Raw genomic sequence first — 25,641 nt, forward strand, 5'->3', positions numbered from 1 at the left:
ATGCAGTTAAACGTGTGTAAGTAGGGTAAGAGCCTGTTCAGCAGGGAGAAATCAAGTTTGTTTTTCTACGTATAGTCAAGGTTATCTGTTCTGTTTTATACAGCAGGTGCTAGAAGGTGACGTTGGTGAAATATCCTCTTTGTTTTATACTCCATGCAGGTGTCATTTTTTTCCTGAAATAAACGGATTTGAACAGAATGCCAACGCAATATCTATGCCTGGTTGATCATCAGGTCAACTGACTAGATGGCAGTCCTAATTCATTTAGAAAATACTACGTTTTTCATAAGCCCACATGGCCCTGTCTAGTAATCTTTACTGGCTAAACATTAAGCCCTGTCTGTTTTTGTTCTGTACAACTTAGCCAAATATTAATGGACTTGGGAATCTGTTCAGCAATGTAGGATTTGCACTTCGATGTGCCAAGTATATCTACCTGCCACAATTTAACACATAGATGTATGTCCCATACTCCCACAGCACTTCTTGTTATTCATTGGCATCTTACGCAAAAGAAGATATTTTTAGGAATGTTGGTAAGCAAACAACATTGGAACCCATTGACTTCCACTGTATGGACACAAAACCACTGAGACATTTCTCAAAATATCCTCCAGTCATATACAGGTTTCAAACAACATGAGTAGTAAATGATGACAGAACTTACATTTTTGGGTGAACTATCCCTTTAACTCTTCTGTTGTTGGGACTCCATTGGACTGTAGAACTGGATTGTCGTATTTGGTTACATGTTCTTGAGACCAAATCCTTTCTAATGGAGGGCTACATACAATGCTACCAGCTTGAGCCCCCGTGTGCTTCCAATATGTTCCACTATCATTCAATGTCCACCATTTTTAACCCATGAAGATATTACGATGTGAAGTATATTACAGCTGGGCACCAGCACCAGTCTGATGTTTCAATGCAGAAATGTCTTAAGGCAGGTCTTTTAAAACAAATCCAGCATTCACTAATGCTGACTGCTTAGGTGGAGCGTAGACTTGGGTGTGAGATTTAGCAGGAGAATATATTGACCTTCCAGTGGCCCATGTGAGGTGCTGATAAATCAATCCTGCTATTAGTCCTTCTCCTAATGTAAATGTACAATGTTGGCTTGGAGAACTGTCTGTTAGATGTGTATTTTTGTCCGTAGCTTAGTGATTAATGGACTAGATGACCAGAGGGACCAACAGTGAACTTATTTCCATAAGTGTGCATGTAGATCTTCTCTGAATTCCAATAACCCCTGGGCCACAGGGCATTTTTGTATTCAGCCTGACAAATAAGCAACGTTAAAGTACCCTCTGTAACATTGTGTATTTTTGTATTTAAGTCTTTAAATTAGACACAAGTGTAATTTCCATACACGTAACGCATGTTTGACTTTGTACTGTACCAAATACCACATTTGAAACTGTATTTATTTTTTAAACTAAAGAATGAATGAATTAAAAGCTCCATCATCACCATGTGTGTTACTTCAGTTTTGGAAGCACTGACGTAAAGTGTTTTTAATTTCATAGTGAGATTTGAGTAATTATTTGTTAAAATAATTGTTTCATTTCTGAATTGTTATGCCCTTTTGTATCTCATTAGTTATAATTACTTTGTATTAAGCTCCCCAGATATTGCCATTAAAAACTCGTATCAATCATCTCCAAACAATTAAAAAATTGGAGGGGGCTGTGCAACTTATGAGTCAGATGTGCTCACCAAACATATAAAGGTGTAAAGAGAGAAATGCCATTGAAGATGAATGCTCTCTCTGATGGTCTCACCAAATGTATAGCTTTACATCCACATTATCTGTACTTCCATCTATGTCTATGAGGACATCATGCTTACAATACATTGGCTTATCTCATCTTGCAATTTCGTGTCATGTGGCCTGTTGTTATTTATACATTAATTCTTTAATGGACAATCCCTGCAACGCCAGATTTTTCTTAAAGACAAGTATATTCAGGTTAGCTTTGTATCAAAACGTTCACCTCCACTCTAAATGTTTTCTCTTACAGCACGAGAAGAGAATGTGGCTACGTTCCGAGGATCTGAATACTTCTGCTATGACTTATCTCAGAACCCCATCCAAAGCAGCAGCGATGAGATCACATTGTCCTTCAAGACCTGGCAAAGAAATGGTCTCATCCTCCACACCGGCAAGTCCGCAGACTACGTCAACCTGGCTCTGAAAGACGGGGCTGTTTCGTTAGTCATCAACCTGGGTTCTGGTGCTTTCGAAGCAATCGTGGAACCTGTCAATGGAAAATTCAACGACAACACCTGGCACGACGTGAAAGTCACACGCAACCTCAGACAGGTAACGCTAAAGAGGCAGGAAGCTGGTGTTCGGCAGTGTTATATTTGAATGAGCCTTCCATGCCAACACAACATTTCTCCTATGAGTTCTTCTACCTTTATGTTTTGCTTCCTCAGGCAGTGACCTCTGTCTGAAGCTATCAGCAGTGTGATGGCTTCAAGAGGCTGTCTCTCTTTCTCCTCTAGATATGCACCTCTCTTCTCCAAATAGTCGCTCTTATCAGGGCAGTGGGGAGAGGCTTCAACCAACCACAACCGTTCTATTTACCGACAGCCAATCCTTGTTGAACTGTTAAATCACTCCACCGCTGCATTTTAAAATATGTAAATATTAAGGGTGGTTATGCCCCTCAGGATTGAATGTCGCTTTTGTGCGGGCGTGAGGGGAGGCGCAAGTGCCCACGTGAGCTATTTTAGCTCTGATCCACTAGGACTGCTTCATTTTTTTCTTCACTTTGTTTAATAGCTGTTTTGAACAATGCATTACAAACACCTTACACAATCGCCCGGGGAAAGTAAAAAATGATGTGCATCACAGGGAAGAGGTAGAAAAATTTGATGTTACATTAAATGAGAGATGATAATAGAAGGTAGACATGTTTTGACAAAATAAATAATACAAATAGGAAATTATTGCTAAAGAATATGCTCTATTCGGGAGGGCTTGTCATGTGAGTATGTGCTCACATTTTAGTTTTTATCACAAATCCTCAACCTATCAAACATTTTACAGGCTTTGGATAAACCTCAAGTCCGCTTTATTCTTTGTGCTACCCCAACTTCTCTTATTCTCACTCATATTTTTTACTTGTCTCTTGATACATTTTGTTCAAACCTGGACAAACCACTCACGTACCATTGACTAGAGTCTTTCATTTTACTAACCAAAACCTAAACTAATATGCTAGTGGCTTGACTACTCATCATGACTTCTTTTGAGTTTCCATTTTATTAACAACCCTTTTGTTCATTGTTTAATTTCCTTTCTTCCCCCTTTTCTCAAAGCATTCAGGTATTGGATACGCTATGGTAAACAAACTCCATTGTCTGGTAGATATCATTTTTATTGTCCTTTTTTGGGTTTTCCGTGTGTTTCCCAGCCCTCTTTCTTTATCTTTTTTGGGGGTTACATGGCATCATAAAAAATAGACAAGCTGGGGTTTGTATTTCTGGGATTCTTCCTTTATTTCTAACATCACATTTTTTCTCAACAGCTATCCATCTTTTTCCTTTAAACTTCCTCTTCGCCCCAAGTTTTCAAAATAATTAGAATTATTTTATTTTTCAAAAACTGCCAGAAGCTCTCCAAAAACTCACAAAGAGGTGGACAAACAGCAACATAAAAGAAATAAGGATGAATAATAAAAGCAACATCAGCATGGGAGCTCTGACAGTTGATTCCAGTTGTTTGCGCATGACACACTGACCCATTCATGCATTAAAACATCTGAATCGGTCTGTTTTGCCCTCTGTTACTAATACCTAACATCTTGTCCGAGCAACCACCTGCCTCGTATGTCTTGTCCTCTCTGTGTTGTGGTGAAGGTCACGACTTTATGTATCCTCCTACCCTCATGGCTTTTGGTTTGGTCGTGCTTAACATTGCATGCTCCGGGTTGATGAAGTTGCGCTTTTACACATTCGCACATACATCTCTCACTATTATTAGTAAAAGTTGTTATTTGTTGCATGCTCATTTGTGGTGTTTTTAATAAGACAACTATCTCATTTTGGATGCATGCATATCTGTGTGTGAACTTACCCAATGTGCACTAAATTCGACCTAAAACAAGCACAAGCAAATTGTCCATAGTTTGTTACATAACACCAAATCTCAACAAACGTCCCAGAGCTCATTTCTTTCACCATCAAAGATAAAGAAAATATGCCGACGAATATTTTCTTTACCTGTCCACGATCCAATACAAGACAAGCACGCTCTGCTTAAAATCCCCAAGTCCGGGTGCTTGACACAGCCCTCATCCAACAAAACCGAAGCGAAACTTTGCCAGTTTATTCCTATTATTACTAAGACGTTTATGAATGGATCTCTTCCTCCCCTTTTTGTTGTTCATTCCAAACAGGTAACCATATCTGTGGACGGCATCTTAACCACAACAGGCTACACCCAGGAGGACTACACCATGCTCGGCTCGGATGATTTTTTCTACGTCGGAGGAAGTCCAAGCACAGCGGATTTGCCTGGGTCCCCTGTTAGCAACAACTTCATGGGTTGCCTGAAGGAGGTATGGTCCTGTGGTCTAGACTGACTAGAACTCTTCCTGCTGCTAAATACATTCATCATCTTACCATGTTTTTGTCTGTGTTGAGAGAGTGAAAACAAGTTAGAGTAGACCATCCGAGAAGGATAATAGATTCAGTACAGCTTATCTTGCAAAAAGGACAGGGCAGACATCAAAACCCGTGATGTGTTTCTGAAATGAAATGCGCTGGAGTTATACGTTTTTGCCGCTATGTGAAATTGTTTCAGGCATATTTAATTTGACTTTTCAATTGTGGTAAATCATTTGATTAGGGTTCTAGAGAAGGCAATGTGATTGGATGAGATAGGACTTTGCATAATGACATGCATCGTGCTCAAAAAGCGAACAAAGATGCTAATGCGTGAGCCTGGAGGTGTTATGGGTTTCACACAAAAATCTGAAAAAATAAAATTAAATAAAGCCTGTCATTAGGGCTATTAAATTAGAAGCTGGACAAAAATACTGCTATGATATAAAATACTTTACAATTTTATAAACATTTTCGTGCAATCACTTTGTTGAAAATTTACGTTCATTCACCTTGGAGATGGTTTTATCTAGAGTGACGTTTTGAGGCATGTGCCAAAAATAATAATTCAAATAAAAGTTTATATATTGTTATTTGATTGTTGTTATATCTATAATTTTTTATGGAGGTTATTATATCTTTGTATGTTTATTTTAGAAACTATATACATTTATTCACTTGGGAGATTAGCTAAGCTTTTTTTAATGTACCCTCTTGCAGAAGTTAAATGTCATTCCCTTAGATAGGCTGTTCATTATCACACTTCTCATACCTCAAGTCTGGATAACATTATCAGTAACTGGATTGATCTTTAATTTAGCAAGAAATAGGCAATTACTTTGTTGTGAGGTCCTTCATTAATTCATTCTGAACAAACAGCAGACAACACAACCTCCTTTTTCTCAGCAAGCGCTACAACCGTCTGCTGTCTTTTAATGACCCTGCCTCCGTCAAGCTATCGCTGCCATTTTGATCTCCGAGCATTTCGCCTATCACACGGCTAAAAACATCTGCGTATGCGTAAGAAGTTAAAATTGAAGTTGTACTTTATTGTGCTGAGTTTTTTTAAAAGTCCCACCCGTGTTACAGATTACAATGAATTATGAACTGTGATATAGAGAATATGGTTATGTAACACTCACTGACATTATGCTGAGCAAATAGAATCTGCTTGAGACGATATCAGTCAGAACTCACATTTCCTTCAACCATCACAAGCGGCCATAATAAAAGAAGCCGAATTCTCATTGCTCAAAATCTGACTTTAGGGATGAATAGAAATGATATACACTTCTCATCTATTAAATCCTCACATTTGATTCACAAGTTGAAAATGGCAGTCATTATAGATCATGCAAGTCCGTAATATGGCATGGAAATGTGCCCATTTTTTCTTGATGGCTTGAGCGTGCCGGTTTCTTATCCACCCTATGGGCTCTTCGCTGGGTGGAGTCTGCCAAATTGTGTATTTTCTATATTTTCTATTTTAAAATAGCATACAATATATATATTTTTTATTTTTTCAATAAGCAATATTTTAACATGCTGTATGCCATTCCCAACAATAATTTCCCCGATTACTTTGTCCTTCTTTCTTGTTAATTATATTATATTTTAGAGCATTTTGATGCTATTATTGTCATGGCAGGAGATAGATTTACATTGACGAACCTTTAGCCGTGCTAAAAATGCTTGTTTTATTTTATTATTATTATTATTCCCCCCAACACATTTTCTGTTCTCCTGGGTATTGTAATTGGACTCTTTCTTGATAGTAAATTTCTATTGGAGCTGTACTGTAGTGTAGTAAAGTAGAGTGTACCACCTTGTGGCATAGGATCCTTACTGCACTGTTGAAAAGAGAATGAAGAGAGTGATGTTTCATCATTCCATTATATTAAAACTATGCTCTATGAAAATTGTTATAGTAATGCTTTACTTTTATTGTTTAATGTCTATGCAATCTTCGATTTTAGAAGCACATAATAATACCAAAGGAATCTGTTTCTTTTAATGAGCCAGGCTGTTGTTTGGATGTAACTGAAAATCACAGGCCTGCAAAGACCAGCCTTGCATCCGTCTCTCAAGTTCAGTGTGAAGGGCAGTAATCAGGGTATGGTGGGGCGTATGGTGGCACCGGGGGTCTGCCAGCACTAATGACTGTGTCGACGCTGCTGAGCTGGACTCAAGCGATCTCTCTGTTTACGCAATCAGCTTCACGGATGCGTGCATGGAGACTGTCATTTGGTACTGTGCTGGGCTGGCTGGATGAAACCGTCCGTGCTCTTTAGAGGAGACACTGGCCAGCCGTTGAAAACACCTGGATTTGAATTGAAAGGCACATTCGCATTTAGCCTTGTCTTGTCATTTTCTAGTAAAGTTATAGTAAAGTTTGACTTTAGTTGAGGTTAGACCCGTTTCTCAACTGTGATGCCCACTGTATAGCTGCCCCTCACCTATAATAATACTAGGTCATCAAGGACCTTTCTGCACCCCATTGCCCTAAGCCCCCATGCAAAACATCCACAAAGGGCCACCCGGTACGCTTGACTTGGGAATAATCTATACCGATTTCCAAGTTTGCTTCAGTCCGACCTGGGGGCTATTAATTCCTTGAAAGGGGTGGGTAGGCACTGTAGGCAGAGATTTATAGTAGAAGCAGACGGCTGTGGATGATAAATGCGGGTGCCACTGCAGGCCCACCACAGACAGAGAGAAGTCCGCAGGCATTGGGGGAATCTGACAATGTGCCACTACTCCAGTTCTCGAATCAACAGCATGAACGTCATATAGTAAACAAATATATTTGTGAAATTGTATTTAATCACAGTAGAATATATTGAATAGACTGTACTTTATATTTCACATGGGCTGTGTTACAGAACCCAACGAGCTGTTTTGATGTCTACTACCTAGATAGGCAGGATACAAATACAAAGCACATATACATTTAGTAAAAGTTTCATTATATTGAAACCTACCAATGCATTTCAGCATTTAAAGTTTCGGCCATTCTAACTAGATGCTTGGATATAATTTGTCATGAAATTTGTTGCAATGCACTCTGGGATTGAATTATATACAATGCAACACTGTTTTCGAATTTGGCCAAAGCTAGATGTGTAGAACCCTGATACCCCAACGTGCTGTCTGGCTTTTATAGCAGAGCTATGGCGTCTATTCTTAATCAAGTCTATTATGGAATGGAAATTTATCAAATGCTGGGTTTGGATCATTTTTCACCTTCATGTCATCCTAAACCTGTATTTGTATATGTATATGCATATCACTCTTTCCTCTGCATAACGCAAAAGAAGATAATTTCATAAATGGTTTTGTGTCCATACAATGGAAGTCAATGGGGTTCCAGTATTAAGAAACCAACAATCTTCAGAATATCTTTAAAAAAAAGTCACACAGGTTTGGAATGACATGAAGGTTAATAAATGATAAAAGGATCTTCATTTTGGGGTGAACTATCCCTTTAAGACACTCTCTTTTTTAAGTTTCTACTTTTTCTAGTTGATTTCAGAAAATGTCTGCAAGTCAAGATAACAACCTGATGAAATTTTAGTCCGTTCAAACTAATTTCTTTCTGAGTCTGCAACCAGTCAATCCTTTAGTTCCCTTGGCCGAACCCATAAAGCCGAGATAGCTCTATGTAGACAGATTCACGGTGTAAGTCCCCTCATGTCTATCTGTAGATTAAGACTCAGTTACACCTGCCTGCCTCTCTGCATCGCATCTCATACCAGGTGTTGTTAGATAAAGCCTTGGCATTATATTCAAATGTCACATTTCTACAGGCCTTCCATTGAAGCAGTCGCATCTTGCCAGCCTTTTTCTCCCAGGAGAACAAATAACCGTCTTCACCTGAAATGTTTATTTTGCAGGTGTGACATTTGTTGCTTTTTTGGTCTGGTTTGCATCACACAACAAAAGTCAATTAATGGCATAAAGACTTTTTGAGGTTGAACAGTTTGGACAACTAGAATGTGATTTCTGATGCTTGGTTACAGAATCACCGTTCGGGATATTTCACAGTGCCGGGCATCTCATCAGCCAAATTAACCGGCTGACATTTCATGGGCCGTCTGAGCGCATCAAAATGACAATGCCATAGAGCAGCCCGGATTGCAGAGTATCAATTTGTGTGTCAGAGACAATAGCTGCCCCTGGTGTTGTGGACAATTTGCAAGATGAAACTTGATTTAGATAATGAGAAATGCACCAGACAGGCATTCGCAGGATAAATAGAGCTGATAATGTTACACATAACAGCAATCACCGCCTAATCAATATCTGCCAGTTTTCAGTCATGTTTAAGTCCTCAAGGTCAAATTTGTACCTGTGAAGGAGTGTAAGGATTTTGTGCACAAAATAAAATATCCCTGTCTTTCTCTGGTAGAATAAATATGGATATAGAAATAGAATAAAAATACCAAACAGCGTTTCATGATCTTAAATAAACTGCATCTGTCAAATAATTTCATTGGGTCTTTAAGTGCTTTCGTTTGTTTATGAAAAACGAAAAAGTGTAGGCTTCGCTTAGTGCACACAACAGCAAAGCTCTTTGTGTTATGAGAAATGTGCAATATTTTGTAATGTTGCTTGATCTTTAACTTAACTAACAATATTAAAGCTGATCGATGATGAACTATACAAGTTAAGGGTATAGTTAACAAAACATTTTAACTTACCTTTGTGTCATTTAAAGTCTATATGACTCTTTTAGGGAAGCACTGATTGAAACCCTTGGCCAAAGGCAGTTTTTCCATTTTTTTTCACAACTGCATAAACTGAATGTATGTGTTTTTCTATTATGTCTTACTTTTCAAGACACAACAACGAACATTTAACATTCCATTATACCAAAAATGAACAACGATTAAAACAATTTTTTAAACTTACAAATTAGCTAAATACTGTCACACCGCAGCTTTAAAGTACACCAAAGTTACCGATCGGTACAGGCGCCCCGTCTTTCTCTGACACTTGCCGGCAATATATATTTAAACATATGAAACCGCGTTTTAAAATACGTTAGATTAAAAGTTGTGCTGTGTGACACGAAAAATGGGGGAAATCGTGTCAGTAAACAGGAATGAATAGATTACAGTTTGTTGCAATGTCAATTATTTGTTTGTGAGACGAGACTGTGTTGGAACTATCCCTTTAACAGCCTATATACAGTACAGAATTTGACATGGTGGCTCACGGTTATGCCTTAGTTTCAAAGCAGGCAAAGAAATCTTACCTTCAAGATCTCAGACTTGAACACAGGCAGGGTGTCAATCCACCTGACAGGACTATGAGGTTTTACAGAAAGCATGAAAAAAAATATTTTCTGAAAGAGCAATAGGAGACTGCAGCAAGTTTTAGTCTTCTAGAGAAAAGTAATGGTGCTTGTGTGAGATCTGAACCAACGTAGGCTCCGTCTGAGAAATGGATGCCCCTCCGGGAGGATGATATTTATGATCTATCTGATAAGCAACACCACAGAGGAGAAAAGCCTGGATATCTCGGTGGCTTTTTTGCAGGAACACAACACCTATTCCTCTCTGCCATTTTGCCACCTGAGAGGAGGTCTGATTTATGGCCGCCACCTTCAGGATTAGCTGTAAGGGATAGAAAGCGTTTTTTTTTGTCAATTACATATATTCCTAAACAGAATCTAGAAAAAACGTTTACATAAATAGATCTCTCTCAATTAGGTAAAGCAGACACACCTGAGAGAATGTCTCTGACTCTTTCATCTTTATTATGTAAAAAACATTTTTTTTCTGTAAACATTTGACTGTCATTAGGACCCTGCGGATGATTTTGGAGGCAGGCAGGGGTAGGCCTTGCTTCTCAGAGCTTTTGTGTTAGAGAGCGCTGTACTAGCTTTGTCGACCCATTACCATAGTTATCAAGAAAACCAGACCCACATGCCCGTGCCAACGCAGCCAGAGTCAATTACCATTAAGAGACAGTCATTTTCTGGCAGTGGCTTGGCCTATTGGTATTATCACGAGTCATATTTGAATAAAGTCACCTTTCCTGCTCTCTCCATTTAGAATCCTGCCTAAAAGCCTCATTTGCATATTCACATTCATTATGTCTAAAGCCAGATAAACAAATCTCATATATCATCATCAGTCGCTGATTCTGCCTTTACATCCACGCAGGTTATTTACAAAAACAATGACATCAGGCTGGAATTATCCCGCCTCGCAGGAATCGTGGACCCCAAAATGAAGATCCAGGGAGATGTGGTGTTCAAGTGCGAAAACGTGGCCACCCTGGACCCCATTTCCTTCGAGACCCCCGAGGCCTACATCAGCCTACCCAAGTGGAACACTAAGCGCATGGGCTCCATCTCCTTCGACTTCCGCACTACCGAACCAAACGGCCTTATTCTTTTCACCCATGGGAAACCGCAGGAGAGGAAGGACGCTCGCAGCCAAAAGAATACAAAAGTGGACTTTTTTGCGGTGGAGCTTCTGGATGGAAGTTTGTACCTGCTGCTGGACATGGGCTCGGGGACCATCAAAGTAAAAGCCACACAGAACAAAGTGAACGACGGGGCCTGGTACCATGTGGACATCCAGCGAGATGGAAGATCAGGTCAGTGTGCCAACGCCTCAAAGCATATAAAAATTTTAGATAAACAATATTTAAATATTTAGATAAACAATGTTAATATTTTAATAACATTTAAATCCATTTTTTATACGAGAGTACAAAAGGGTCAATTATGTAGACATTGCAATTTTAGGTACAAAAACACTTCCACTTGGTTTCATTATTAAAACAGTCAGAATCTGTAATAGCTTGTGTGTTTTCCAGGAGCGTTAAGCTCTGCAGCCTTAAGATAACAGCTTTAAATAAAAAGCACAGTGGTTATTCATCATCTACAGATAGATTTAGTCCAATGCAAGCTGACATTTCCATCCTCGTATAATGCAACGAAAGTCTTTAATGTTTAATCGTTCTTCTTTTTCTGTTATTTCTCATTCGCTTTCCTTCCTCTTTTCCTCCCTTGAATCGCCGGTAGTGTTGCTTAATCGATCGACGACTACTCCATATCACTTCATAGCACGAGACCCTTGGGAGGTCTTGTAGGATATCAATAATGCAGGCTTTTAGACAGAACCATGGGGGTGACTGGCCCAGTGTCACTTCAAAAGAGATTATGCTCATTGATCCTCTGTTTCCCACATACGATGCATTGTTTACACCAGTGTGTCCGTCTGAAGATTCACACACACCTGATGAGGTCATAAATAGAAAACAATTCCCAGGCGGGCCCCCTTCACACCCCCTTTCTTCTCTTTTTCCTGCCCTCATTTACATACTCTGGTCTTTTGCATTTAGACACATGGCACAGTGCCTCAACCCTACAAATTAAATAATTTTCAAATTACAACACATACAGAATTCGGATGCTTGAGCTCTCAGATGATCTGAGAGATGTACAATTTACTCCTATCCTTTCAGGACTTTTCGACATCTCTGTGCATCTCAAATCAAAGTTAAAATCCTTCCATTGACTTCTAATTGCTGATTATTTAGTATTATTTTTGTTATATTTTTTTAATTTATGATTGCGTATATTTTAACAGTTGAGTAACCTTCAACAGTTTTATTTATACATGTATTATATTATTTTATGTATTATTATTATTAATATTGTTAATAACTTTTATAACTTAAGCCAACTTGTGCCATGACTGCAAACAACCGAACACTTTATTTATTTATTATTAACAGTTGAGTAACCTTCAGCATCATTTATTATTATTATGATGATCATCAACCTCATAATTATTATAAAGCTTAAGCCACCAGTGCCTTGACCTCAAACAGCTGAACGGTTATTAAACCTGTTATACTATTTTCAAGGATAAATCCTCTTATTTTTATTTTTCTCACTTGTCAAACTTTTCTACAGGTACTATCTCTGTCAACAGCCGTCGTAGCCCGTTCACTGCCAGCGGCGAGAACGAGATCTTGGACCTGGAGGGGGACATGTACCTCGGCGGTCTCCCCGACAGTCGAGCCGGGCTGATTCTCCCCACTGAGCTGTGGACCGCCATGCTGAACTACGGCTATGTGGGCTGCATCCGGGACCTGTTCATCGACGGCCGCAGTAAGGACATCAGGCAGATCGCCGAGGCCCAGAACGGTGCGGGAATCAAGCCTTCTTGCAACAAGATGTCAGGAAAGCAGTGCGACAGCTATCCGTGCAAAAACAAAGGCATGTGCAAGGAGGGATGGAACCGGTTCATCTGTGACTGTACGGGCACCGGCTACTGGTCACGTACCTGCGAGAGGGGTGAGTGAATTGTGCTAACCTTCACCAGTCCCTGTAATCTAACAAAGCAGGATTTCCATGACACATTTCTTTTGTCTCAGAATAGGAAGGCGGTCTTAATTTCAATTGGAACATTGACTAAAAAGTCTTTTCACAATCACCGTCACGCCGGTATGTTTAGCTTCTCACCTGTAAAATCCCATCTGCTGGTGTTTGTAAACAGCGGATTAGCTCTCGCAAAATCAGTTCAACTATAAGCTCATTAATATCTCGGCACGTTGCCGTATGGAGACGTACTTAGGGGTTTGGGAGTATTGGCTTTAATGATGTCATAGGTTGGAAAACGTCCAATCACAAGTTCAATGTTAAATTATTTCCTGGTGATTGTTATGAGAGTTTTGAATGCTCATGGATTTTTTGCTTGCAGTTGTGGTTGCAAATGGTCGAGGGTTTAGGGTAACGTTGGTAAATGATGGATAGCGTTGCTTGTTTCTGTGAGGATTGCCTGTTCGAGTTTTTCGAAGTGTATCGAAATGTTTACAGTGCATCTGATGTATAGCTCTGTTTGGTGTTTATTAGAATGCAAAAAAGTACTATCCTCATAGACTGCAATGTAACACTCCATTGACAGAGAGGTGGCCACTAAATCAACCTTCCTGCACGTTCATTCACCATGAATGTCAGTCATGATGATCAACAAGGGCATCAAACTGTGTGTGTCACCTCGTATTATACAGAGCGTGAGAAGAGAGATGCGCCACTGACATGCGGACCGGAGTTTTGTCTTTCTGCAAAACATTCAGCTTGTCAGTGACTCACATGCAATCACACACACACACGATCTTCTAGATATTGTGTGTCTATTGTGTGCGTGTCGTTCATTATGTGAAACTGCATGCACCTGGTCTGCTCATTTCCACTAATATCCTAATGTTTATATGTTTATGTTGCCCAGAGTTTATGCCGATGGTCAAATAGCCCTGCAAGACTACGTACCCGCAGTTCAGTTCTGCTTTTATACCTTCGTGACACTAAACCCACACTATGCCAAGAGTGCACACCCGGCTTGTCCGAATCTATTATTTGCTCCATAGAAGCCTGTAGCTGCTGCTCGGCCCAGACAACCTGCTGCTGTCACACACCCGTTCCAGTCCTGTCAGTACACACACCTCAGATTTTCTCTAATGCACACTCAGCATTTCAATACTAACAAACACCTTGTTTTTCATATTGTGGAAATGTAACTGCATGATGGCAGTTTTAGAAGTTGCCATATAGCATGTGATACTTTAGTCAGTCACTGCGGTTACAGATGTTATTTGTGTCAATCGCGAGAATGGAAATAGCACCTGATTTAGCTATTCATTTGTCATGCGGATATTGTTTAAGCTCTTATTTGATTCAATTTGTGTCACATCTGTTAGAAAATGAGTTTGTGAATTTAACCGTGGATTGGTTAGTTCTGTTTATTCAGGCCGTTTTTATCATACAGAAGTGAACATACTTGAAACATTAAAAAAATGTATATGTTCTAATGTCCATTTTGTGTTTTTGATTGGAATCAATTATATTTTAAAGAACACTGAATTCGTCCAAATTCTTTCAGCTACGATTTGTCAAGGTCATCATACTGTATATCCTAGATAGAGAATAGATAGAGATAGAGAGTTAGAGGGTAGAGAATAGTAAAGCCGTTCTTAAGAATATCACAATTTGAATGCAACACAAAAAATAGACAAAAAGAAAGGTCAAAACTAGTTTTAGTTTTCCCATTTTTTCAGAATTGTGGTTTGTATATGGGTGGTTTTCACAACCCGGCAATGCTTCATGTAACTCACGGCAGAATATAGTAATACTGTGTACAGAGGTAAAATGTGTTTTCATATGGTAATTGAATTCATTTTACCGCATCGTCTGATGTGCCTTGCCAATTTAGTGCTGAGATTTCATTTGGCAGATTAATCCTGTCAGTCATTAATGTAGAAAATGAGTTTGTTTGGTTAATAAATGCATAACCTCATTTCCGTGCGAACGGCCCTGATCATTACAAAAGTTCCTCAGCGGGTCATGCCTCAGTAATGCTAAATTAAATAACCAGATCGGACGATAGCGCTATGAGCTGATACGTTTATAATTGGCTCAGATATTTTGCTCAAATGCATGGCTTGCCATGCGGATTGCTAATATCACTTGTACATGTCCACACGCGGTGCGTTCATACGTTGCAGGCCGGGTATACTGGGAACGTTGGTTCTTTTGTAAGCACCGCTGGGTGTAGCGTTTGAGTTAATTGCTATTGATTCAGGCAGTGTGAAGATCATCTATGCTGGGCTGGCCTCAGTGAGCCCCACAGCCAGGACCCTAAATTTTCCAGAGAGTTCCCTGAACCCTACAGCTATGGTTCCCTTAACGACACTTACAAATAACTACTTACACACATCTTCCATTCTCCAAGGGTTGGTTTTTTCCATCTTTGTCAATATTGCATTTCTTCCAAACTTTTTCGCAATGAAGCCCATGTGACACAGAGGCCTTAGCGATTAGTGTAAAACTTGATAACACAGACTACAGTGTCCCTCAGTAGGGCACTACGGTTTTCTTTTACGTTCCAGTTTTACTTCCCCGTTTTAGCGCCAAAGGCTTTTAGCATACATTGATTTGATACTGTAGCGTCTCTGATTAAGCCACAAAAAGCACGTAGAGTTGACATCCGTGAGGGTTTATCTTGCAATTACTCTTTCAAGCCTAATCTAGGTAATTATGTCAGTGATTTTTCTATTTCCTCAGGTTGTCTTTTCTTTTGATTGCTTCCATTTCTCTTTTTTTGACATGATGAGGAGGAGGAACTTTGTAAAAGGCCCAATGATTGGGGTATGACTCCAAACTCACGAACATACAGTACATGCAATTTAAAAAACTTTAGATTTGTACAGCTTATACACACACAAACTAAACAAAAAAGCTTTTTTTGTACATAAATCTGTTCATTTACTTAATACATAAAGCAATGATTTGCACTCACAAAAGTTTTATTTAAAATATTCCACTAGGAGGATAGAAAACAAACAGCTAAAACATTTGTCTTTTTCCTCTTGAATATGTCAAATAAAAAAGTACATAATACTTCTTTATTTTGTCAGTGTGAATCATGGCTTTATGTTTTAAAGGTCCAATGTGTAATTTTTGGAGCATCTATTGACAGAAATGCAATATACATACATGTAACTATGTGTTCAGAACCTGTCCCATTTTCACCCCGCCACATTCAACTATGTGTTCAGAGGTGTATAAAGACCTTACACAATGAAGCGTTATGTTTTTGATACCTTAGATTGAGCTATTTCTATCCATATACACCGTAGGGTCCCCTTGTATGGAATTCTCCATTTTGTTTCTACAGTAGCCCTAAAGGGACAAACTGCTCTACAGAGCGCGTTTTGTAAATACACTATCTCATTCGACAAAGAAGTGAAAACGTGATGATATCTTAGGTCTTCGCATTATTTGATAGCATAATATCAGAACCACGTTTTTAAGAAATAGCTTTACTTTTCTTAATCATTTTATAATAATATTAATACAATTATTTGTTTATGTGTAACTGACAAAAGGAAGACATATACTGGACATCTTGCATGCAGGCAATTTGTGAGAGAACTGTTATATTTTCGTAAATGTGTTTCGTAAAAGTGCCCCAGTACTTTTTGTCTTATTTTAAACAACTTGTGAACGGTTTCATCATCTTAAAACTCTTTAAAAACATTTTTTATTATAGTGCCACTGTATGGACTAACATACGCACCCTCAAATCGCTCGCACACATACAGTAGACGCTCAAACATGCCCATATAGTTGAGATAGAAATATTGTTTTTGTGAGGATGAGGATCGACACATTCAGTCAGATGTTAAGAGGAAACACGGCAGGATAAGATTTCATAGTTGTCTCGAAACCCTGTTTTATGCCCCTCCCCTCGCTCTTTCCCCAGCAATCTTCCTGATTTCACAGCTTCAAGAAATCAGCTCATATTCTGCAGATTGTCCCTCCCTATCATTCACATCTCTCTCTGAAAAGTCTCTAATCAAGCTGAATGGCCAATCAGTGATCCTCTAACAACAGCATTCATTTGGCCCCGGTACACAAGCACATCCAGTCGGAGGTGAAAGAGAATCGTGTGTCTGCATTTTCTGTAGCTCTTCATTTGGTGACCCGGTAAAAATGATTCCTTTCTTTGTGAGATGCATCAGTGTGTTGACATATCAAACTCCATCAATTGAACATATTCAACATGAGAGTACAAAACATGTCATTCCGTCAGGAGAGGGTAGAGTCGGTCTCACCTGCCGCCTGAGGGATGTACTGCACCTTTTATGTATTTAGACTACAGTTTTTGATATTTTAAATTGTGTTGGTCATCCACAGGGAGCATGCTACTCAGTGGCTTTCTTGTCCTCAAGTTATGTTTTTACACAGGGAGGGAATTTCTTAGAGCATGGCGATAGCAACGTCAAGGTCATGGGTTCGATCCCAGGGGATTGCACATACTCAAATAATGTACTGTATAGTATAATGTGATGTAAGTCGCTTTGGATTAAAGCGTCTGCCAAATGTATAAATATAAATGTAGATTTTATTCACCCAGAGTCACTACGGTTTAACCTCTTGGGTCTAGGAAGAAGAGGTCATTCTGATCAGAATATTGAAGAATATATATTATTTATTCATTGAACATTATTGATTGATGAACATTTGAATGAACTAAATTACGTGTAAATGTAACATTTTTATATTTTTTGCATATTTATCCTACATTTACGATGACTTTGTATCACGATTAAAAGCATTGTGATTCATTATTCAGCAGAGAGAGTTCTAAATATGCAAAAAATATATTCCAAACATATTTCTTGTGTAATCTGGTTGAAGACACACCATTTTTCTTATTAGGTTTGAAACCTAAAAACAACAGGGCAGAACAACAAAACTCTTTCCTCTAAAAATTATTTTTCTAATCGGTCATCTGGCATGTAATATGAATTCCTGTAGCTTCTACATTCCTTTTATAGACAGATAATAGTGTTTTGTTTACTGTACAAGAAATATTTCCGGGTCTGTGATTTAGCACAAACACGAACGGAAACGACAATAATGATTTTTCTGTTGTGGCAAATGACTTTGTTTCAGTTTTCGAAGAAATAGAGAAGCCACATTTCTATGCAAAATAAGCTACAGTTGTTTTTTCCTCCTGTTTGTCTCTGTGCTCATATCTATCATGCAGACTTGAATAATTGTTGAAACAAGCAGACTGAAGAATATTGGTTTGTTGAGTTAGCACAGACAGGCCACGGTGATAAGAGCTGAAGCTTTTCTTGGTTATATCAATTCATCTGCCACACAAATGTGAGGATGATTTTCAGATATACAGCCTTGAGAAAGTTAAGAGACCATTCCAAAGTTTCATTTAAGAAGCATTTCTATATGTACTGTGGTCATTCCTGTCCATGTCCGTTGAATTTCAACAGGAGTGACATACAGTCATCTAACAGCAATGTGAAAGACTTACAGCATTACACATGAAAACAGTAATAAAAAAGGATATCACATAAACATACATGTTGTATTGCTTAATGCATATAATGCATATTGCATACATGAACTTGTTTTCTTTGCAGCATTTGAGGTCTAAAACATACAGAGGATCTTTTCTGTTATTTTGACCTGTTTCTCCCATTTTCATTTCTGAAAGTGAATAGAACTAATAATTAATATTTGGGAGAAATATTGTTATTTGGTCACAGAATGAAACAAAAATGACAATTGTTCCTAAACGCACGTAGTAAATTCTCAAAAACTAAAATTTTTTTAAATGGTCTCATAGTTTTTCAGCGGCTGTATTTTATTTGAGATTTTATCTTTCTTTTTTTATTATACGAAATTATTATTAGAATTAAAATATTATTATTTGTCATACTATATTTTATTGTTTTCTTAGGTTTACAAATGTAGGAATGGACTTTTAAAATACACATTTTACACGTGTGTAATTGATGATGCTGGTACTTTATATTAAAACATATTTACTTGATCCCATCGATGTGTATTCATGTGTTAGTTTGCAAGATCAATCTTTAAAGAAATTCCGAGTTTTGAGAGACCATCAGAAGTTGCAAATATAATTAAACCACATCGTTTACCACACCTTTTAGAAATATGCTTTGGTTTGTCACTTCACATGTTGGTCACATGTAGTAGGATTTGCTGCCGTGTCAACCGAACTTCTGCTGATGCTCAAAGTCTGGCCAATCGAGACTGCATACTTTCAATTCACTGAATAGTAATCAGCATTTCAAAAGAGTATTATGACATCACAAATTTAGGCTGGCTATATGTCATGGTAAGTAGTCATCATAGAGCACTCCACAGAATCTCCTTTTACATCAATACTTTTTCTTTATTATTTCCATGCATGGAGGTGCAGGAGGCCAGGTCTCTCTCTCCCCATCACTGCTGGTTAGAGGAGCAAGAGTGCCCAATGATAATCCAGCTAACATCCTTTTAGAAGACTGAATTTTTCAGATTGTAGGTGTTGGCAACCTCCAAAACCTTCATGTATTATTGTTGTTCAAGGGCTTTCGTGAGGTGAAACCGGGCCTGTCTCACAGTTTCTATAGTAATATGTGCCAGGCACTATCATTTGCTATTTTCCCCTAAGAATTCAAAATAAGACATTAAACTGTGGAAAGCAAAAGTGCAATAGAGGAAAAATGTGCCTAAAACACTTTGAGGCTAAAGAAATGGTGCTATATAGCACAAAAAGTGGTTCTTTGCTTGAAATCATAGGGGAACCACTTTTATTGCTATATAGCACCATCTCTTTGTGCTTCAGTGGTTCTTCTGTGGTTCTTCTGTGGTTCTTCAGAGGTTCTTCAGTGGTTCTTCTGTGGTTCTACGGTGGTTCTTCAGAGGTTCTTCGGTGGTTCTTTGGGGTGACCGAGGTGCTATCTAGCACCGTTTCCACATAAAGAACATGTTAAGCCCTTGAATGGTTCTTCAGCGGTTCTATATAGCGCCTCAGTCATCCCAAAGAACTGCTGAAGAACCCCTGAAGCACCAAAATATGGTTCCTATAAAAGTGGTTCCCCTATATTTACCAGCCAAGAACCATTTTTGTGCTATAGCGCAATTCGTTTTAGGTTTTCATTTTCCCACACCAAAAAATAGTTTGAAAAGGTTTGCTATCAGCTTTTATTGTACATCAAAAATGTTCTAATTTGTTTCTATTTCTCACGAGAACTTATTTAATGCTCTAGTGTTATTTATAAACAACTATCGTAATTAGTTTTACCTTGTAAGTTGTAATTTTACTGTGGTTACAATACCGACGTTTGCTGGCTTTTTGTTGCCAGTAAGTCACTGTTGATATTATGGAATTTATTTACAGTGTGACGTATAAGATGAAAGCATCAGGTTATTTGATCTTTTTTCAGAATTTCATGAGAAATTAGTTTTGCACAGTTTGTCTTTGTTGGAAACAGTGGAACAGGTTGGGGCTTTTCCCAAGAGACAAAAGCGAAAATCTTCATTTGTCTCTGATGTCATTGCTATTTAGGAGAAGCAATATAATATATATATCGTGATTCTTCCTTTGTAGGCCTATTTGCCCCTAGGAACGTCCTGCCAATAAGGAAACAAAAATAGACCCAAAGAAAAGCGAACTGGAAGAAAAGGAGGAAAGTAGCCAGATGAGTTTATGAAGGGCCTTGAGGGTTTGCTTTAAGCGTGGCAGCTCCACGGGTGAAAACTGACTGATATTTTCAGTGGCAGGAGAGTTGTTGAACTGTTTCTAATCCGCCGCTGAAGCAAAATGAGCGCAGAGGAGAGTGGTCCGCAAGCAGCTTCCACAATCGCAGCGGAAAAAGAACGGAGTAAATCCTTTTGTTGCGGTGTAGGGAGGAGCAGAGGAGGATGTGCCTACTCTCGTTTTAAGCGTCGCTTTAAATTATTCAAATTGTTGCTGCAGTATAGCTACATTCCACTTTGTATTTATTGCAACCGCGGGTGTCCGAAACCCCCCTCAGGGTTTCACTATAAACCGATCTTGCCCCGCACCAGTCTGTTCTGGAGCGTGGGAACTGATTTGCACTTTGAAATGGTTTTGCATCACAACCTGAACATTATCTAACCCTGGGTGCTATACATGGATTGCAGAGGTTCTTTAAGATTGTTGATTGTTTACGGTGTCAGGATTATTTAAGTTTGACTTAAAGTGTTTAATATTGCTTAAAAGTTAATTGTGCAAACGTCACTGCAGTGTTATGACGGACATTGATATAATGCGGCATCTGCCTCCATCTAGTGGCACTTGAGTGATTCTTTTCTCCGCTTGAAAGATAGAGGACATTTTAAGGACAGATGCAATTGCCTGCATATTTATTCAGTTTCATAGTATTCATAAGAGAAGTTTTGAGTTAAAGGATCAGATTTAATTGTTCAAATTATTGAGATGAAAATGTCATTGAGATACAACAACGCATTCTCTGTTTTTAACCAATGTATATCTATTGTAAATCATTTATTTTCCGTTGGGGACACACATGATTGCGTGCGGTTAAGACATCGTTGTTCAATCCACAAAGGCAGAGAGTGTAATACACTAGCGTTCTCTATATAATAGTGAAGAGCTCTTCGGTGTTCATTTGTCCATTTAGATGCCTGTGATAGATGTGATAGGTGAGGAGTGTCACTTCCACAGTCCCATTCAATCCCAAGGGCAGTTACATTTCCACTGTAGAAAGAAATAGAAATTGTTTACCCGTCTTTTTGCCTTAAGTACAGTGTTGTTGACAGTAAACTCTTCTTTTGACTTACAGTATACTACAGTGGATACAATTGATCCTTTTCTTGTATGTAAAATATAGGTCGGTTAAAATGGTTCTTATTTGAACATTTCTCTTATAAATTGAAAATATTCCATATTAAAGGCACAATTTACCCGAAAAGGGAGATTTTGTCAGTTCTGGGGCACGTTTGACTTCCATTGTAATTTTTCCTACTAGTGTAGTCAATGGTGGCCAAGAACTGTTAAAAAGGATTCTTGCAAATATCTTTCTGTGTTCCTCAGAACAAAAATAATGACACAGATTTGAAACGATTCGAGGTTAAGTGAATGACAGAATTGTTATTTTGGGGTAAACGGTCCCTTTAAGGGTAAAATACAGTGTCATGCTGATGCACTTTGGGAAATATAGAACCAGTTGTTACAGTATATAATTGCATTTGGTTTGATTGAAAGAAACATTTGTGACCCATCTGTGAAAACCCATGTAAAGTCATTTTTGTTGTGATTTACTGTTTTCTTTATAAAATCAGACTGCATCATACAAAGAACATTTTGTAAAAATACGACATTGATTTATTCACATAAAATTGAAACCATTAATGGTTGTTATCAAAAGTTGATGCTCATTATGTCAAAGATTGTGAGACACTGGTCTGCTTATAACAGGAAGGGTCGTGTTTGATAGGATGAAATACTAAAAACTGAGTTGTATTGAGTCTGTTTTAGTATACAAGGCTGCAGGGTGTCATCAGGAATGACCTGAAATCTGAATTGGCTAGATGGCAGACATGGAAAAAATACCTCTCTTTACATCTTAATTTGCGGCATGGTGCGCCACGGGAGATGATAGGAGCTAAGAGACTGAATCAAAAAGCAAAAGACAGAGGCAGTGCCTCATCTGTTTTGAAGAATTGCCCATCAGATGGGCTCACGGGGAAAAGGTCCGATTGCTGCCAGCATTATTGCTCTTGTCATCCTCAGTTTGGGCTTCTGGTTTGCTGGTGAACAACAGGAAGACTGACAGTTTAATGAACATTGATTGGCTTTTGATATCTGATGCTTCTCTCATTATGTCATTGAGACAGATCCGGGTACGGGTCATCCCGGTCCCTCTGCGCTGTGTAGATGATGATGATGATAGATCATATCGCAGACACACCTTAATTAAGCCGCCTGTGCTCGCTCAATATTACAAACAAAATCAATACATTTGTATTCCAGAGCCGTAGCCGTCCGGGTTAATCGAAACATTATGACACAGACGTGTGCCTATATGCCTCAAGCAAGGGACTTTAAACATAATACTGTATGTGCTTGCAGATGCATGCAGGCTTCATAAACTTGGTGCCACATCTGCCAATGACTGATAAACTAAGAACATTTATGAGCTATAAATATGATTTATTAAATTTGAAGTACTTATTTTCTTTCTAAAGTGGTTTAAGTTGAGTGTTATTTACTCGATAGTAAACAAAGCTTCATTTTACATGCATCCGCTGCTTGGTGAGTGTTAATATTTAAGGCTGTGCATGCACAAATATATAAATAAAAGATTTTTTAAATTGTGGGTCGATTCTGGTATAAATCGTATATTTATGTTATATATGTCATATTTGATAGTTTTTGTTAACTTATACAGTACAGTCCTGCTCCTGCTGGATGACATATAATTTTATAAAAGTACATACATTGTAGTCCACGCAGTCTCCAAATTGGCATGAGGTCTTAAAACTGTCTGCATAATAATAAAATAAAAGCCATTTTCATCCTCTTGAACATGCACAAATACTCAAATGTATTAATGCAAGACCTTAATGCTTACTAATAGCACTTATAGCAGCCGACAAAAACGTATAGTGCAGATCTGCGAAGAGAACAAAAATCTATTCAGTCATCAATTAGTAAGATGGGACGTCAGTTAAAGCTCTTTATTTATTGAATTAGCCTCTTCCTTGAGTAATGCTTTTTTGCAGCTCATTTGACTTTCATGAACTGTTTTATTCGGGCATGTGATTGAATAAGTTCTGTGTTTATTATTTATATGGGAAAACAAAAGCAGGCCTTAATTAATGTGCTGAAATGTCGGATGGCATTTTAATACAGCTCTGTGAACCGCTTTCATTCTTATGGGGGGAAACGGGGCGAGGCACGGCCAACGGGTGCCCTCACGTGTTCCGAAACGCATTTACGGCAGATTAAACGGCAGTGTATCCAATCTCACACACTCTCTCAAAATGTCAGACCGCGTGATGTTGTGTAACATCGGCCCTCCATTGTGACACAGTGCCACCCTCTGAAGATCTCCTTCCCTTTAGTGGACTGTCACTTCTGCCATGTCCTCTGTGCCATGTTTCTGTCCGCCCGCATCAACACGCTGCTCAATAACATTGATGCAAAATCATTTTGATATGCTTTCACTCAGAGTTAATCGTCAGATACTGTCTTGAGGTTAGTCCCATCATCTTTCTCTCTGTCTATACTAATGGCAAGTGTGGCCTCAATTTTTTTCTCTCGTTCTCCACTCGAGGTGCCGTGTGAAATTTAAATTGGCACGGCCACAGGCAGGCGGGATTGAAAAGCAGCTAATCGCACATAATGACATATTGATCTGTGCATGTGTAATTGTAGAGTTTGTCAGCGGCTCATATGCAACGATAGTAAGTCATTCACAGTAAAGGAATATATGCATTCCCTTTCCCTTTTTAGCTGTGTTTGTTTAAAAAAAGCAATATAACCTTGCCCAAAACACAATAGAAAATTTGGATTAAATGGTTATAATGGGAGTTGTAGTGGTTTTAATCGAAACTATAATGGTGTCTACTGGAATGATGATGCCCAAAACACACTACACATTTTTTTTATTGGTTTTAATGGAAAATGCTCATGGTTCAAAATGATTTTGTTATTGGAAATCATTATAATTTCTGTAATGATTCCCGTTGGATTTGTATTGTTTTTTTCAGCAGGGTATTTTTGAAACATTTATTTGTGACAAAATTGTTGTAATGTGTCTGTTTAAGATCCAGGTCTCTCATTTTTTCTCTTTCAACATATAATCTTGGCTGGGTGACCAAACGTGCCGTTGTTCCCGGACACGCCATGGGACGCGCGTCCTGCTGAGGTCGCATTTGTCCACCGCATACGTCATCGAGGTTTATTATTTCAGGTTTTATTTCAGAAAAGCAAGTTAGATTTCAAGGTGAAACAATGATTATATGTCTTTAGAGAATTGTTAATTTTATAAAAAGGTTTAACTGAAATGTGAGAACCTCGATGAGTTATGCAGTCGACACACGCAACCTCGGAGGACACATCTGAAATCCGGGATGTATGGTCACCCTAGGGTAATAATCTTACTATCCTTGTTTGATATGGTGCAAAAAGTAGAGGTGAAGAATTGCTTTACACAATAAAACCTTACCCTAGACAATGCCGTGTCGCTTCAAATTCCATCTTTATTGTCTTTCGTTTTCATTCAACACGCCCGGACCTGCTAAAACCCATGGAGCCAAAGCCGACATGTAATGCCTGGCTGGCTTTTGTGATACTTTTCAATAAAGTGAATGACAGTTACAGGCTCAGGATGGAGAGAGACAGCATCGCTGCGTCTGTCAGTCCCGTAGAAATGTGCCTGGCTGGGCGGGTGTGTGGCAGCTTGCTGAAGTGTGCAACTTTTTCCATGACAGGACAAAACTGTTAATTTACCTGTTGAGCTAGTGCCCTGAAACCTGTGGGAGGCTGAAACATGCCATGTGAACTCAATTTGCTATGTTTTAGTCACATTCCACCAAAATAAATACATATGCACCCTTTTTAAAAATACAGTAAATAGTCCCATTGAGCCCTTAAAAGTGTTAAAGGGACTGTTCACCCAAAGATGTAAATCCTG

General features: G+C 38.6%; 2 protein-coding genes across 2 annotated transcripts in view; both read left to right on the top strand.

Moving 5' to 3' along the window:
* LOC306895824 (neurexin-3a-like) overlaps positions 1-3,557 on the top strand; it is a gene marked incomplete at its 3' end in the record, with an annotated part of 53,306 nt that extends 49,749 nt beyond the window's left edge. The window contains exons 6-8 of the mRNA XM_079459364.1: positions 2,022-2,323; positions 3,328-3,351; positions 3,537-3,557. Of these exons, the coding sequence (XP_079315490.1) occupies positions 2,022-2,323; positions 3,328-3,351; positions 3,537-3,557 (347 nt within the window). The remainder of the gene's footprint in view (positions 1-2,021; positions 2,324-3,327; positions 3,352-3,536) is intronic.
* An 881-nt stretch (positions 3,558-4,438) lies between these two features.
* Positions 4,439-25,641, top strand: part of nrxn3a (neurexin 3a) — a gene marked incomplete at its 3' end in the record, with an annotated part of 172,585 nt that continues 151,382 nt past the window's right edge. Inside the window, exons 1-3 of the mRNA XM_079458793.1 lie at positions 4,439-4,568; positions 10,785-11,223; positions 12,551-12,934. Of these exons, the coding sequence (XP_079314919.1) occupies positions 4,467-4,568; positions 10,785-11,223; positions 12,551-12,934 (925 nt within the window). The 5' untranslated portion in view covers positions 4,439-4,466. The remainder of the gene's footprint in view (positions 4,569-10,784; positions 11,224-12,550; positions 12,935-25,641) is intronic.

Source organism: Barbatula barbatula (genome assembly GCF_947034865.1).
Source record: "Barbatula barbatula genome assembly, chromosome: 6".
In the NCBI taxonomy this organism is placed as follows: domain Eukaryota; kingdom Metazoa; phylum Chordata; class Actinopteri; order Cypriniformes; family Nemacheilidae; genus Barbatula; species Barbatula barbatula.